At 45.3% G+C, this 16959-nt stretch overlaps 1 protein-coding gene across 6 annotated transcripts in view; it reads left to right on the forward strand.

Moving 5' to 3' along the window:
• The window catches only part of adam22 (ADAM metallopeptidase domain 22), a 430588-nt gene that overhangs the window by 348964 nt on the left and 64665 nt on the right, over nt 1–16959 (forward strand). For all 6 annotated transcript variants that reach the window (XM_068013002.1, XM_068012995.1, XM_068013011.1 and 3 more), the window contains exon 24: nt 16693–16786. In XM_068013002.1, coding sequence (XP_067869103.1) covers nt 16693–16786 — 94 coding nt within the window. The remainder of the gene's footprint in view (nt 1–16692; nt 16787–16959) is intronic.

Below are 16959 nucleotides of genomic sequence, written 5' to 3' on the forward strand. Positions count from 1 at the left end.
CATTTGTTTGTTTATTTTCTTTATGTTGTGCTGATTTTTTTTTGTAATAATAAAACAATTCAGTTTTGCTATCAAAGCTAAAGCTGGTACCACAGACATACATAGAATATGCATTATAGCATTTATTTTAATCTTTTTAACATGTTAATCTTAACACAGTTTCCTTTCGCCAAAGTAATTGCCCCAAAACAAATGTTTTAATTTCTTTACAAAAGCTTTGTATATAAGAACAGTAATTATTACAGAAAAATAAGAACCTTAAACAACCACTGCTTCACTTGCTGTTGGTGAAAATATATTCAGAAATAATAGAACTTTCTTCCCTAATGATTGCTGCTTCCATTGTGAAATAGGATTAATTTTCCATAGAATGTGCATATCTGCCAGATGCAGAAAGTGGTAAGTATTATTTGAGCTGAAGTATTAAGATGAATGCAGAAACAGATAATATGCTATAGATTGCAATGAGACATGATAAATGTCTCCTCAAATGACTAATTTGCTCTTATCTATGATATATTCCATCTAAAATAAATGCTTCAATTTATTTCATATTTCACAAAAGTGATGATTTATTGTACAAGTGAATGGAGCTGAGTAATTTGGGTTTTAAAGTTACAAGCGATATTGTGTATGCCCCATTCATGAGTGCAATAATTTATGCTTTCAACAGGGTATCATCACCTTTATGCCACAAGTATAGTATCAAAGATGTTATTTTGTATTAACAGAACCATTGTATTTTAGACCAGACTATTACAAATATATAAGGTACTTTAAGAGTTCAAATGCACATTTTCACGTGGAGAAGTTTTTACTTGCTTTGGATTTTGTCCATCATTTTGAAAATACTAAGTGAAGATAATGGGCTGGATTTTACCAACTCTCTGGAGGAGGTGGGAGGTCCGTAAAATGGCGGCAGAAGGCATCGGGAGGGGAGACCAACATCTTCCCGCTGTCACAGGATTTCCTCAACAGTGGGAACCTCAGTGGCACGGCTGTCTGCCGACCGAAGGCGATCAACCAGTTATACCAATTAATTGGCCAATTATCACCACTTCCCGCCCCCGCCAGTATCTTACCGGCATCGGGAGGGGCCAACGCCACATGGGGAGACTGCTAGGTAAATTATGGTGGCCTCCCAGCCGGTTCCTGGAGGGGGACTGTCCTTCCTGGCCACTCCATGGCCCACAGAAGGGCCCCCACCATTGACAATGGTCGCCCGCCAATCATCGGGGCCTGCCTGCCCAGCCCCAGCACATTAAATAAAAAATCTTACCTGGCCTTGGAGGATGCCTCAACACGAAGGTGTCGTCTTCTTCCTACAGCCTGAGCAGCGACCACTTTTTTTCGGTGGTGCTGCCAGGGCTGCTGAGCTGTCGACGGCCTCTTAATTGGCTACCACCGGTAAAATGCTGCTCAGCATCCCAGCATCCGTCCATGTGGGCTCAGGACCCACTTTTGATCCCGGCAGCAGGACAACCTGGGTTTGATAAAATTCCAGCCAACATTTTGAAATTCTGGTTAGGTACACTTGGCAGAATTAAATACTTTATTAGTTTATCATGAAGGTTATATTTTTAGTTTCCTGACTCCTTATTGACATTCTTGATGTTAGAAATATAGAAACAGATTTCCCTAGTGCAGGCGCCAGGCTTCACTGCTAACCAGCTGCGTTCTGATGAAAGGTCATAGACCTGAAATGTTAACTCTGCTTCTGTCTCCATAGATGCTGCCTGATCTGCTGAGTATTTCCCGCAATTTCTGTTTTTATTTCAACTTTCCAGCATCTGCAGTATTTTTTCTTTTGATTTACTGCTAACCAATCAATTATAGGAATGCCCTTGCTGCTTCAGAATTTTCTTTAATACCTCTATGTTTACGGGCCATAGTGATGAAATCTGGGACCAGCAAGGACACAGTTATTGAACAATTCCAGTTTTGGAGCATTAACAAGGCAGTTCTAAGAACTGAGTGTGTAGGAAATTGCTCTCAGCTCTTCTACCTAAATAATAACATGAATATCAGAGAATATTGAATAATACATTATTTAATGGATTTTCATCTTCATTCTAGTATAATGGGTTTCCATGTATTTTAAAATATAGTGCACCAAGTTATCCATTATTAAAGGCTCCAAAATTCTATTGATGTCAGAATAATTCATTACCCAGCTACCATACCAATACAAAGCATAATGACCTGGATTTTGCAATTGTAATGATTGCAAAATTGCCAGCGCTCACCATCATTACCCTGTGAAACTGACAGCAGCTTCTGGGGCTGGATTTTTAGAACAGTTCGGAGTCCGAATTGGAGGAGGACGGGCGTGCAATTTGGCACCACCAGCCTCCATGCTCATTCGCTAGCACAATGCTGACCCCGAGCCATTTTGAATGAGGGCAGCTCGGGCTTGGATTGGCTGCCCGCCATTTCCCGGAGGGCAGTCGATTGGGGCCAATTATTGTTAATTATGGGGCCTACCCACACCATCTGGATTTTCCAGTTGGCAGTGTCGGCAGCCCATGTTGACCTGGACTATGTCCAGGCCAACATGGTCAACATGGTGGGCTCAGGGTGGGAGGTTGTGGTTGGAGGTGGGGGTGCTGATGGATCATGTGAAGGAACCACCCCTGGAACCATAACAGCCGTCGCGGACACATCTGTAGCTGCTGGCCAACCCCTAGAGGGGTTGCCGTTCCAGGATCATGACCAGACATTTTAAAGCATAAAAATAAACTTATCTTCATTTGTCTCTCTCAATTTTGTTACGACCCGGTGAGAAAGAGGTCTAGGGTTCCCTTTCAGTCTTCACCTGGCCTTACCGTAACAGGATTTTAATTTTAAACACACCATGTTTTTAGCTCCCCCTTGGTGAATTCTTGTTCACTGCTTTCCAATTATAAGGCAAAGAAACCTGCACAAACAGGCTTTCATAGGTTTAAGAAGAAAAGTTGAAATTCATTTAACTTAAACTCTAATTCGGTTAATGCCCACAGATACACGACGCGCCCATGATACCCGCATTTGCGATACATGCAAATAGAGCAGAAGAAAAATAAAGTGGAAAAGTTTGAGGCAATCTCTGAAGTGTTTTTGTTACGGTTCTTCGAGCTCACTGTAGAGTCCTTGATTGTAGATAGATCTTGCTTTTCGTTGGGGCCCAGTATTCTTCTTAAACCTTGTCCGCTGTAGGAGACTTTTCTCTCTTGGGGTTCATGTGTCTTCAGTGGATTCAGAGGCTTGTGAAAAAGAGATGGGAGCAGACAGGAGAGATCTTCTCAATCCAGGAGCAAACAGTCTTTTCTGAGTTCAAACTGTTTGTATACAGAAAAACCCAGATTGCCAAGCAGATTAGTCATGTGACTAACTGGTCTGACCACGTCTTGTATTGTATCACCTTAGCAGTCTCTGGAATGCTCCTCTTACACACACTACCTGGTGATCAAGGTCCATTGGGGGTTGAATGTGTCAGGGAATGGTCTTTTGTCCTTTAACAAGTCCTTTCTTCACTCCAGTAACAGTTTAAAATCAGTGTTCATGACAAAATTAATATGCCTCATGTTTGGCAGCTGGGGGCCTAGCATGACAATTTCCATTTTCAGATCTGCAGCTTCCACCTTAGCTGGTGGGACTGCCTCGCATTGGTCCTCCAGCATCGGGATCACCATCGCCATCCTTGATTGGACAGTGAATTCACTCCATGGCCTTTAATTGGCTGAAGATTTGAAAATCCCCATAGGCATGCCTAAAGCACGTTGTGCAGGGTCAGGTTCCTAATCCCTGATTGAAAATCCAGCCCCTCGTGTCTGTACATGTGTAGTTAAACATGGAAATCAGAAGTTGCTGTCAGTGATTCTCTGCTCCTCCAATAGGTGCACTGTTAAATTCCCTGCAGAAGGCAATCTTTAGAAATTGCTGAACTGATGAGAACTACCCTTTTTGCACTGTCATATCACTGTTAAACCACACCTCCGTGATAAAGTTACATCTTGTCAATGAGGTGTAAGTGGATTTTTAATGTTGTACTAAGTCATAAATACTAATGAACAACCTTTCTAGCCCAGGAAAACTAATTTTATATTGGTGTAATGTCAAATTTTTCCATTACGATAATTATTTCGTTGTTGAATAAAGCATATTTTTTTAAAGTTTCTTTATGACATTTCAGGTTCTAGTGTGTATGTCCCAATCATTGTTTCTTTCTGTAAATTTTATTTTAAAAAATGAAGGATAATCTGTGCATTTTAGTTCCTGACTTACTGTCTATGAGAATTCTTCAATGTGATTGGCAGCTTAGCCTGCTTGATGACATCAGTATTGCTGGATGCATGGAGATCGCCTTGACTCAGCACCAGATTCAAATTACCACCAGGGAAGGTGAAATACACGCCACAGAGATCACTAGATTTTTCTGAGCAGCTTTCTTCAAGGTCACTAGCAAAAGCTGTTGCTGTGCCTCTGACTGGAAAATATAAGCCATTGTGTGTGTAGACTACCAAAAGCCAATTCCATGTCTATGGTGATATGTAGCTTCAAATTGTAGGGCCCAGGGTGGTGGCTATCCAGTGAGAATACCTTGCTGTCCAGTTGAAGAATAGTAGGAGACTCAATGTAGGAGCTGAGACTTTTAAGCATGAGGTTATAGCTTTACAGAAGAAAAAGCTCTTGTTTTTCAAAATAAAATTGGCAGAAGTTCCCCACACAATATTGTTCACTTGGCTGTAAAGTCATAATGTGACTGGGAAAATATCTGCCATCGGGAGAATGGTTAGCTCAGAGAACAACAGATCCTAGAAGCCAAAAGATTCTAAGTATATAAGATATTGTGTAAGTAATGGCACTTATTTAGGAATGTTGTTAATAATTGTGACATATCTGCTCATCTGAATTCCCCTTTTGTGCATCTTTTGCATTGGCTTAAAACCACATCCCAGAAAATAATGTTTATTTGTGGAATTTGCCCTGTAGGTAAAATCTTTCTTTAATTTTCCAGGAGCAGATAATACGTTCAGCTTCCTAATTCAATCAGGCTATATAGACAAGCAAAAGAGCACAGCCAATCGCTGATGATTGATGAGTGGCATATAGCCAATCATATGCCAACGATGGCAGCAAATTTAGAATAAAAAGTTGAATTTAATGAACATATTCATTTGGATGCTGTTAGAATTGACATGCAACCACAGAGTTGAACAAACCGTGACAGTACCATTCTTCTGCATCCAAGTAAATGCTTGTTAAATCTATATTGCATAAGATTAATTCATTTATCACAGTTAAATACAAACATACAAGAATATACAGGCAGAAGTGCAGTCAAAATAATTTTTCCTGCAGCCTTGAATACATTTAATGTTTGTCTTTGTGCTAACAGGGCATAAGTAACAAAGTATGTAGATGTAATCTAGAACAGCAGATTGATGAGAAAGAAAAGGGGAAATTTAACTGGATTTGGGCAGGTGGGTGGTCATAGTGGGCACATTATTTATGTTGGAAGCATGAGACCTGGCAGTGCCAACAGGTCTCATCACCACTAATGTGATGTAGTTTGTCACAAACAGCAACAATTATTACCTTTATAAAACTTATTTACAAAACCTAAGTCCAAATGTAAGTGATATCATCAACCAAAGCTACAGCAAAAATAAATAAGCCGATAGAATTCTTTATTACACCTTAGGGCTGAAATTTATAGTCTCGCCACGCAAAAACAATGTCGAGGAGCTGCCGCGTTATTCAGCGCGGTGGCTCATTAGCATGCCCGGGTTGTGCCGACTCCTCACTGATGTGGAAGGGGCGGGCTTGACACCGCCGTGAACGGCACCAGCTGACAGGTCAGCAGGTGCTGGTGTTATATTTAAATGGCAGCCAGGCCTACCTTCATTCCAATTTTGCATTTAAACCTCACTGCTGGAGCTGAACACAGAAGAATCTGTCCAGGCACTTCATCTAACCCAGGTCCCTGCAAGGCAGACGAGATGGCAGAGGCGCGAGGCAGGGTGGCCCCACAGTTCAGTGATGCCTTCCTGCTCAGTCCCCTTCAGGCTGTACGGGCAAGGTGGGAGGTCCTTTTCCCCAGCAACGGTAAGTAGATGCCTGGGTGGAGATAGCAGAGGAGGTTAGTAGTCGTGGGGCCATCTGCCAGGACAGGGTGCAGTGCCGCAAGAGGGTGAATGATCTCTTGCACTCTGCAAAGGTAAGTGGCACTTTGTTGCATGGCTCCGCTGAACCTGGGTGTCCCCACACAGGGTGGAACATGGGTGCCACTGCCATGCCAAAGACAGGTAGTTGGGCAAGAAGGAATGATGCTACAGGAATGGCTGCATATATGAAAGAACTCACCCTTGTTTTCTGATCAGAGCATGGCACCTGCATGTCTGGCTCACTCAGTAGTACAGACCGAGCTTCCCCCACCTTTGGGTCCAGCACTCCTGTTGTGACATGTGTCATGTTATTGTTGGCAAAGCTCAATATCTGTTTCCTGGCTCCTCGAGGTTAAGAGGGCCCACAATGCGCGTGAGGCATCCAGGACTGATAGAGGGGTGCCTGACCTACATCCGCTTACACAGGCCGAGGAGGAGGCCCTGGAACTAGCAGCGATCCATATAGAACGTGCCATTGCAGAAGTGGAGCTCAGGGTCCTGGGTGAACAGACAGCCATTTGATATACACAATGATTATTAGAACAATTTATTGTTTGAGACAATGCTACCATTATCGTTACATGTGCACCATAAAGACTGGCAGCGTGCTCTTCACATTGTATCTTGCAGGTCGACGCTCCGGATCCGACCTGTAGGCCGTGGAGTCCTCCCATCCCTCTGAGGCAGAGACATCCTCAGAGGACGCAGCATCCTGTGACACTCCTGCACCTCCCACCAGATATACTTACCTTGGTGGGAATCCAATTGGCATTAGATTCTGGGTCACAAGCTGGTGAGAGCACCGCACAAGCACCCGAGCAGCTGACAGAGGCTGAGACAGCCGAGGCCCCTGACAGTCGGAGGGCTGTGGGTGTCCAGTCCCATGCTGAGCCCCAGGCTGATGATGACCTTCTGTTGTCAACAGCACAGAGCATGCTGGAGCTGCAGCAGCAGTCATGGCAACATCTGGTGGAGATGCCACAGACCATGCGCAGCCTTGAGCGGACGATGGGGGAGTCCATCAGGCCATGACAGCTGCCATGTCCCAGGCATTTGAGCACATGGAGAACCACATTCTGATGCTCCACACTGACCTGCAAACCCTCACCGCGGCCATGAGCTGGACGCAACAGTGGCTAGGCATGAGAGGGACCGGGGCATGGAGACTGTCCCTGCTCCTTGTCTTTCCCTGGAGAGCAACCAGGTTCAGACGAGCCTTGAGAGGGAGGAGGCGAGCCTACACGTCAAATCTGTGGTCCCCCCTCCAGTTAATTCCAATGTGGACACCGGCCCCTCAGCTGCTCTGCCTGTGATTCAAGCTCCAGCAGCCACGACATATGAGGAGGGTTCTGCACTATCACAGGAGGCCCCCAGCCAGCCGGGGTCCTCCAGGCCTAGTGCGCACAGAGGACGACTGCCAAAGTCATCCAAAGCCAAAGGGCATTCTGATCAGCAGCTTTCCATCAGTCAAGCTGCCACCAAAGAAGTGGCACCACGAAGGAGCAAACGTCTCAAAGAGACACCGTGACACAAATGGGTCTGCATGGGTGACACTCCAATATACAATTCACTCTCACTAAATGTGTTTCACTAACATGTGTATCGTTTTTACAGTGTGAATGATATGTGCCAGCATGTACCAATCGTGTCTCCTCCCATTACATCATTGACCTGACAGCATTGACAATGCGTGGAATAACATCATTGCCATGCCAGTATTACTCATGTGCCTCTCCACGGATGCAGTCACATGGACAATGGCTCAGGCAGCTGCTGCCAGTATTGGTGGAGACGAAGATGTTACAGATGCGGACGGCTGCACAACAGGTGAACGAGGGTGGTGTGTGGCGTGTAGAGCACATGGTGCACTTCAGGGTCTGGAGAAGCATTGATCAATCCGATGTTGTCGTGCATCCCTTACTCACTGCTCGCCCTGCATGTGCTGCCTGGTTGCTGCCTGTCCTCCTATGTGCATTTCCTGCTGCAAGCCCTCTGCATCCTCATCATCTGTGGAGGAGTCCTGCTCACATCTCTCCTCATCCTGCAAGGCCTCCCCCCTATTGAGTGCAAGTGGTGCAGAGCACAACCAACAGTAACTATACGAGCTACCCTTTCCGGTGCATACAGCAGGGCCCCACCCGATCTATCCAGGCAGCGGAAATGCATTTTCAGCATGCCAATCACCTGCTCAATGGTGGCTCTTGTCACGCAATGGCAGACGTTGTATCTCTCCTCTGCATCACTGGTGGGGTTTCTCACTGGTGTCAGGAGCCACGGCTGCAAGGGGTAGCCCTTGTCTCCAAGAGGCCACCTCTCGATGTGAGCCAGTTCAGTGAACAGCAATGGCACCTGGGACTGGTGCAGGATGAAGGCATCATGGCAGTTGCCTGGAAAGCAGGCACAGACTTGCATAAGGCGCCTATGGTGATCACATACTAGTTGCATGTTGAGCGAGTGGAAGTCCTTTTGGTTGAGGTATGCAGCTGGTTGCCCAGCGGGAGCCTTGATGGCCACATGGGTGCAGTCTATGAATCCCGCGATGGAGCCAAATCCAATAAACCTCAGGGCCCGACTCTCAGGGTCCGTCCAGAAGCAGTACAGGGCATCGGTGACCTCCCTAATGCAGTGGTGCACTGCTGACAGTGTCACCCCACATAGGTCGCCGGTGGTTCCCTGAAATGCAGAAGCGTAGAAGTTAAGAGCCGCTGTCACTTTAAGGCCACAGGCATAGGATGTCCACCAAAACCCATCAGCTGCAGGTCATCGTTCAGCAGGGCACAGAGATGTGTCACCACCTCTCTCAACATCCGCAGTCACCTCTAACACTGGCACTCAGACATCTGCAGATATGTCATGCAGAACCTGTAGATGCATGGCGATCTGTAGTAGCGAGCTCTCCTTGGGGGCTGCTGCTACTCACGACTGGGGGCTTCCACATGGGCTGCATCTGCCTCTTGGTTCTGCCTCCAGCGGATACGGCTCCTCACGGAATGTGGATCAATGAATACAGGATGTACCATCCCCATCTCAAAGTTGCAGTTAAACTAAGTTCCTTCAGTACTTCAAAGGCACCTAACAGGGCAAAGAATGATGTGGATTAGTACATCAGGTGCATTCATGCATCGACTATATAGTGTGGCATGGCATTGCCTGTCTTAGCTTTCACTAAGAATGGGGCAGCTTGACCACATTCAGATTGCATGGATTGGCCCACCAGTGACATTATCTTTAACCGCCTACCATTTGTGGCCCCACCCCAAACAAAGGGTTCCTGGAGTGACATTATTCCTTCACTCACACAAACATTCAATGGCACAGAGTGGCCCCCTTTATAGAGAGAGGGTACACGGTGCCTCCGTACATGCGTGCAGAGTTGCGCCCCCTTTAATACTATCCCCCACCCACCTCCCTACATGTATGCAGGGTTAAGACCCATCTCACGACACTCGCCTTCACAGGCTCTGAGCACTACAACCTCTGACCCACTGGGAACGGGAAGGAATGTGAGAGGCGCCCATTCAGTTCAATATTCTAAACTGTTTGATAACTCACAGCGGGATGCATAATGCGGCCTGGTAAGTAGCTCTTTACGTATTTAAATAGTGGTCCCGTCGCCGAGTGGCAGGGGGGGACCACCAGGAGGCCTCACCGTCGCCAGCAATATCGGGCCGGTCCTCTCCAGCATCGGGGTGCGTGGCGGCCCTCTGCTGGAGCTCCAGCCATGGCAATCGAGAGGCTGCTGGTCAAAGCACTTCTTCACTTAAAGAGTGCTATCACTGCTTGACAAGTGATTGTCAACTTCTTAGAAGGCAAGAGACATGAGTTCAAATCCCACCATAGCAGCTGGAAGAATTTAAATTCAATTAATTAATAAATCTGGAATAAAATGTTGGCCTCATTAATAACGATCATGAAACTATTGTTTTTTTCTAAAAACCCATCTGGTTCACTAATGTTCCTCAGGGAAGGAAATCTGCTGTCTTTATCTGATCTGGCCTACATGTGACTTCAGACCCACAGCAATATGGTTGACTCTTAACTGCCCTCTGAAATGGCCGAGCAAGCCATTCACTTGTATCAAACCACTACAGAAAAGTCAAATGACATCACATTAGTGATGGTGAGACCTGTTAACATTGCCAGACCTCATGCTGTCAAATAAGAATAAAATCGAACAGACCACCCGGCATCAACCAAGGCACCGTAAACAACAAAAGCACACCCTGCCCAGTCAACCCTGCAGAGTCCTCCTCGCTACTATCTAGGGACTTGTGCCAAAATTGTGAGATCTGTCTCACAAACTGGTCAAGCAACAGCCTGACATAGTCATACTCACTGAATCATACCTTACAGCCAAGGTCCCAGACTCCTTATCCAACATCCCTGGGTACGTTCTGTCCCACCAGCAGGTCAGACCCACCAGAGGTGGTAGCACAGTGGTATACAGTCGGAAGGGAGTGGCCCTGGGTGTCCTTAACATTGACTCTGGACCCCATGAAGTCTCAGGTCAAACAGAGGCAAGGAAACCTCCTACAGATTACCACCTACCATCCCTCCTCAGCTGATGATTCAGTACTCCTTCATGTTTAGCACCACTTGGAAGAAGCAGTGAGGGTAGCAAGGGTACAGAATGTACTCTGGGTGGCGGACTTAAATGTCCATCACCAAGAGTGGCTCGGTAATACCACTACTGACCGGGCTGGCTGAGCCGTGAAGGATGTATCTGCCAGACTGTACCTGTGGCAGGTGATAAGAGAACCAACACACGGGAAAAACCTACTTGACTTTGTCCTTACAAATCTACTTGTCGCACATTCATCTGTCCATGCCGGCATTGGTAGGAGTTAGCACTATATAGTCCTTGTGGAGACATAGAAACATAGAAAATAGGAGCAGGAGTAGGCCATTCGGCCCTTCGGGCATGCTCCGCCATTCAAAAAAAATCATGGCTGATTGTCTAACTCAGTACCCAGTTCCCGCTTTCTCCCCATGTCCCTTAATCCCTTTGGCATTAAAAGACGAAGTCCCATTGAGCACACTCTCCATCGTGTTGTTTGGCACTAGCACCATGCTAAATAGTGCAGATCTAGCAGCTCAAAACTGGGCATCCATGAGGCACTGTAGCCCATCTGTAGCAGCAGAATTATATTCAACCACAATAGGTAACCTCATAGCCCGGCATATCCCCCACTCTACCATTACCATCAAGCCAGGGAACCAACCCTGGTTCAATAAGGAGTGTAGAGGATGCCAGGAGTAGCACCAGCCGTACCTAAAACTGAGGTGCCAACCTGGTGAAGCTACAACACAGGAATACATGCATGCTAAACAGCAGAAGCAGCATGCAATAGACTGTGATCCTACAACTAATGGATCAGATCAAAGCCCTGCAGTCCTGCATCATCCAGTTTTGAATGGTGATGAAAATTAAAAACTAACCAGAAGAGGAGGCTTCACAAACATCCCAATCCTCAATAATAGGGTAGCCCAGCACATGAGTGCAAAAAACAAGGCTGAAGCATTTGCAACCATCTTCACCAGAAGTGCTGAGTGCATGGTCCATGTTGGCCTCCTCCTGAGGTCCCCAGCATCATAGATGCCAGTTTTCAGTCAATTCGATTCACTCCACCTGATATCAAGAAACAGTTAAAGTCACTGGATACAGAAAAGGGTAAGAGCCCTGACAACATCCCAGCTGTAGTACTGAAAACTCTGCACTGGTTGGAGTCATACCAAGCACAAAGGAAGATGGTTGTGGTTGTTGGAGGTCAATCATCTCAGCTCCAGGTCATCACTGCAGGAGTTCCTCAGGGAAGTGTCGTAGGCCCAACCATCTTCAGCTGCTTCTCCATCATAAGGTCTGAAATGGGGATGTTTGCTGATGATTGCACAGTTTCAGTGCGATTCGCAGCTCCTGAGATACTGAAGCAGTCCATGTCCATGTGCAGCAAGACCTGGAAAATATCCAGGCTTGGGCTAACAAATGGCAAATAACATTTGTGCCACGCAAGTGCCAGGCAATGACCATCTCCAACGTGAGAAAATCTAACCATCTCTCCTTGGCATTCAACAGCATTACCAACGTTGCATTCCTCCCATCAACATCCTGGCAGTTACCATTAACCAAAGCTGGACCAGCCATATAAATGCTATGGCTACAAGAGCAGGTCAAAGGCTGGGAAATCTGCAGCGAGTAACTCACTTCCTGAATCCCCAAGGCCTTTCCATGATCTACAAGGTACAAGTCAGGAGTGTAATGGAACATTCTCCACATGCCTGGCTGAGTGCAGCTCCAATAACACTCAAGAGCCTTGACACCATCCAAGACAAAGCAACCCGCTTGATCAGTACCCCATCCACCACATTAAACATTCACTCCCTCCCTCACCGGCATACAGTGGCAGCAGTGTGTACCATCTACAAGATGCACTGCAGCAAATCACCAAGGCTCCTTCGACAGCAGCTTCCAAACCCGTGACCTCTACCACCTAGAAGGACAAGGGCAACAGATGCATGGGAACACCATCACCTGCAAGTTCCCCTCCAAGTTACACATCATCCTGACTTGGAACTATATCACATTCCTTTACTGTTGTTGAGTCAAAATCCTGGAACTCCTTTCCTAACAGCACTGTGGGTGTACCTACCCCACATGGACCGCAGTGGTACAAGAAGGTGGCTCACCACCACCTTCTCAGGGGCAATTAGGGATGGGCAATAAATGTTGCCCTTGCCAGTGATGCTCACATCCCAAGAACGAATAAAAAAAAGTCACCTGTCTTGCATATCGTTCACCTTCAGCTGCACTTCCCTGCTGCCAGCCTTCATCGTGGCGTGGGAGCAGCTTATGCGGCTCCACCTTCCACCTCTGCTGAGGTTCAGGAGCAGAGACCACACCACTGCCAACTTCTCCAGCAGTGGCAGGAGCAACACCAGTACCAGCACCAGTTGCTTTCTCCTCTGCCACATGCCCCTCCACAGGGCAGATGGGATAGACACGAGATCCAGCTGAAAGGAGGCAAGACCCCCAACACAGGGTCTAGCAGCAGAGGATCAGCTCTCTCGAAATGTCTGAGCGCCACTGCCTCAGGAGGCTCAGGTTCCCACAGCAGGTTGCTGCTGACAACATGCCTGTCACTGGAGGTCACTGCCTCTCACCAAGTTGTGTGCTGTGATCTGATAGTAGAGGAAGTAGAGAGGTGTGAACGGTCATAATAGCTTGTGTGGAAAAGAGGGAAGGACACCGTTTGTGAAGGGTGACTCTGAGGAATGGGTATGAGAGCAGAATAGGTTGAGGGTGAGTGTGAGTGTTGGCTGCTCAGATGAGGATGTGAGGTGCCTGCAGGGAGAGAAATGAGTGGAGTTGCAAGGTGTGTTTACCTGAAATGTGCTTGGCAGGAGATTGCTGTGCAAATCAAAGTATGGGGCTTGGCATCTGAAAGTGTTACACCACTCACCTGTCATGCCCTCCTGGGGTCTTAGATCCTCTTGATGCACTGTCTCCAGGTTGGAGGGACCACACTCCTGCTGACATTCTCAGCCACTACCATCCATGCCTGCTTGTTTGAAGAAATTGTCCTCCTCCTCCTGTCTTTGGGAGAGCTCATCTCACTACAACTATTCAGATCCCGCAACAGGGCCTCCAGGTAAGAGTGAGAGACCTGGGTGTGGGGTGGGGGGTGGCGGGGGCCGGTGGGGAGCCATCCCACATCTCCTCTCCATTCCTCCAGCCTCAAAAATTCAATTGTTGGTGAGTTTTTCAGACTCAGGTCATGTTCCCTTTAATTAGACATCCTTCCTTTGACAGAATGGGTGTGTCATCACGCCTGCCCTCCCTAATTGGTTGAGGATCCTGGAGGTGGGATGATAATTGGTTTGCTGTAATAAAGAGCAATGGCTAGGCGCACAATTCAGAGTGTTTGGTTCCGAACTAGAAAATGGTCCCACACTTCTGGCAGGGACTGAGCTGATAACATTCCACCCCGTGTCTCTGGATCATTAGTCCAGGCCTCTTTATTACTAGTCTAGTAACCAAATCAGTATGCTATCACACCCCCATAAATTGGTAAGGAAAAGGGACCAACAGTCCATCAAATTGACATTGCCTGTATACTGCTGTCATTATTCCTACATGTTCTTTTGGAGCGTTTGACAGAAGTTCCATATGAGCTGTGAGAATTCAGGGTAAGTCTTGGAAATTTATTTTTTTATTTAGAGATACAGCACTGAAACAGGCCCTTCGGCCCACCGAGTCTGTGCCAACCATTAACCACCCATTTATACTAATCCTACACTAATCCCATATTCCTACCACATCCCCACCTGTCCCTATATTACCCTACCACCTACCTATACTAGGGGCAATTTATAATGGCCAATTTACCTATCAACCCGCAAGTCTTTTGGCTGTGGGAGGAAACCGGAGCACCCGGAGGAAACCCACGCAGACACAGGGAGAACTTGCAAACTCCACACAGGCAGTACCCATAATTGAACCTGGGTCACTGGAGCTGTGAGGCTGCGGTGCTAACCACTGCGCCACTGTGCCGCCCCATGGTTATCGCCTGAAAGGTAGAAAACAATGGGTACTTGTTAGAGGAGTTATGTCAAGGTTGAAAGTGGGGAAAATAGAGTGAGGTACATCTGAGCTTAACATAAGGACTATTGTTGTTTCTGGCCAGATTCAGAAAACAGTGCAAATTGACAGGATTCAGAATTGGTCAAATTTAGTGATGCTACCAAACTAGGAGGAGCAGTGGAATTGGAGGAGGAAGCTCAGAAATTACAGAATGAACTGGGCAAAATAAGCAAATTGACAGAATAAGTTGTTATTGTTGATCTAAAACTTTGCTGAAAGCTTTTTTGAAAGTTCAAAGGAATAACTCACAGGAAGTTCCACTATCTACTTTTGACATTCTTCAAGAGGTTTGCCGTTCCCCTAATAAATTGGGCTGAATTCTTCTAATTATGTTATGTTACACTCTCCTTTTATGACCTGCAAGACTTTCTGAAGCTTTTGAATGGAAAGCACTGTTGTCAATCAGCAAGTTCTTTTGCATAGCTTCCTTTTAAAGAAATTCAAAAAACTATTCATTGAAGTAAATTTAATTGAATGGAAACTTTAGGGGACTGAATAGGTCTAAATGAAGAAATTTTGAATCTATTGAAGTACTTTGAATTCATAAGTCTGGATTTTCTGATTGCTATTTTAAGATTGGTTGTAACTCATGTGGAGTAACACTGAGCAGAAATTTTCAATGGTCTGGTCTGATCCATTCAGAATTGCATGGCATAGGTAACATTTTCTTTCAATATAAGTGGGCTATTTTGACAAGAGCTGTTACTTTAATCTTTTATTTTAAATTCAGTATGATTTCAGAAAAAACTATTTGTGCATAAATGAGCAAAGTAGTGGCAATGTGATACAAAGTAGGCCTGTGTATCTTCACATGTTCTTCCAGGTTCACAATACCTACTTAAGTGTGGAGCATTATTTTTCTAAAAGCTGATGAAGCAAATCTGCTTAGTTTGCCTTCACTAATAGGTAACTGTAAATTTCTATTTATTTTTCATTAATGAACATAATTTGCATAACTCATCCTCACCAATGGGAGGTTTGAAATGTTATCGATGTTCTGATGATGAGGGTAATCTATATCATATATTCTCACTAGTGAAACATATCTAGACATTTCACAGCTCTCCATATTATACTCTAACTTGTATCTGGAATGGTGAACACTTAAAGATTCACAATCATTTACATATTGCCATTACTAAATAAGCATATGTAACCACAGTGTGTTATTGGATAAATGCATAACTAAACTAAATGCACCATACTAACTTAGATAAGTCACGTTTCTTAAAGAATTATGTCAGATTTAGAATGATATTTAATCTAACATTTCAAAATTAAGTACAGTCTGAGCATTCAGGTTAAACTTATACTCGTTATTAAGAAAAGGAGAATACTGTAAAAATTGACTTCTGTGTTACAGTATAGTTACGATATAGGCCTGTATTCCTGGAGTTGAGACAAAAGAGAGGTGATCTAATTGAAACGTATAAAATTTTTAAGGGGCTTGACAGGGTAGATGCTGCGAAAATCTTTCCCCTGGCTGGGGTATCTAGAACCCATCATAGTCTCACATTAACCCTTTCCTTACAATATATTGGGAAAGTGGATCGTTGACAATTGTAGATTCCTTGGGTTGAGGCCTAAGCATTAAGAAATTGAGATTCCACTTTACTCATTTGATGCAAGGTTAAAATCCTCTCAATTAGAGGTAACCATGTTAATACAAAAGGCCTGTTTTTGGAATGCAGAGTACAAAATAATAATGTCTCACTTTCAGAGCAGAAAGCTTCCACTTAGTAATTAACTTCATCTGCCACTTAAGAGCTATATTAACATGAGAGTAAATGGTTAATTGAATATTGCTTACAGCTTTTGATTCCTTGTCAACATTGTTTGTGTCCCAATGAGTTAAAAACAGAATTAAACTTGTAAGTATACTCTTTCATTTTATTATTTCATTTACAGATTTGTAGTAATGAAGGAAAGTGTGCCTGCGACCTATATTGGGATGGCGCTGACTGCAGTATATATACACCAAAGACAGTAACAGGAGGACCAGGTTTGTGTAAACTAAGGAATAGTGTGCTCTTTGCATTGTCTGTGAGCACTTCACAGGTAGATAGCAGTTCCAGTTGTAGGAACGGGGATAGGTGCATTCAGCCCCTCGAACTTGTTCTGCCATTCTATTAGATCATGGTTAATCTGTACCTTTGCTCCATATTCCTTGACACC

Source organism: Heterodontus francisci, chromosome 2 (genome assembly GCF_036365525.1).
Source record: "Heterodontus francisci isolate sHetFra1 chromosome 2, sHetFra1.hap1, whole genome shotgun sequence".
Taxonomy (NCBI): Eukaryota; Metazoa; Chordata; class Chondrichthyes; order Heterodontiformes; family Heterodontidae; genus Heterodontus; species Heterodontus francisci.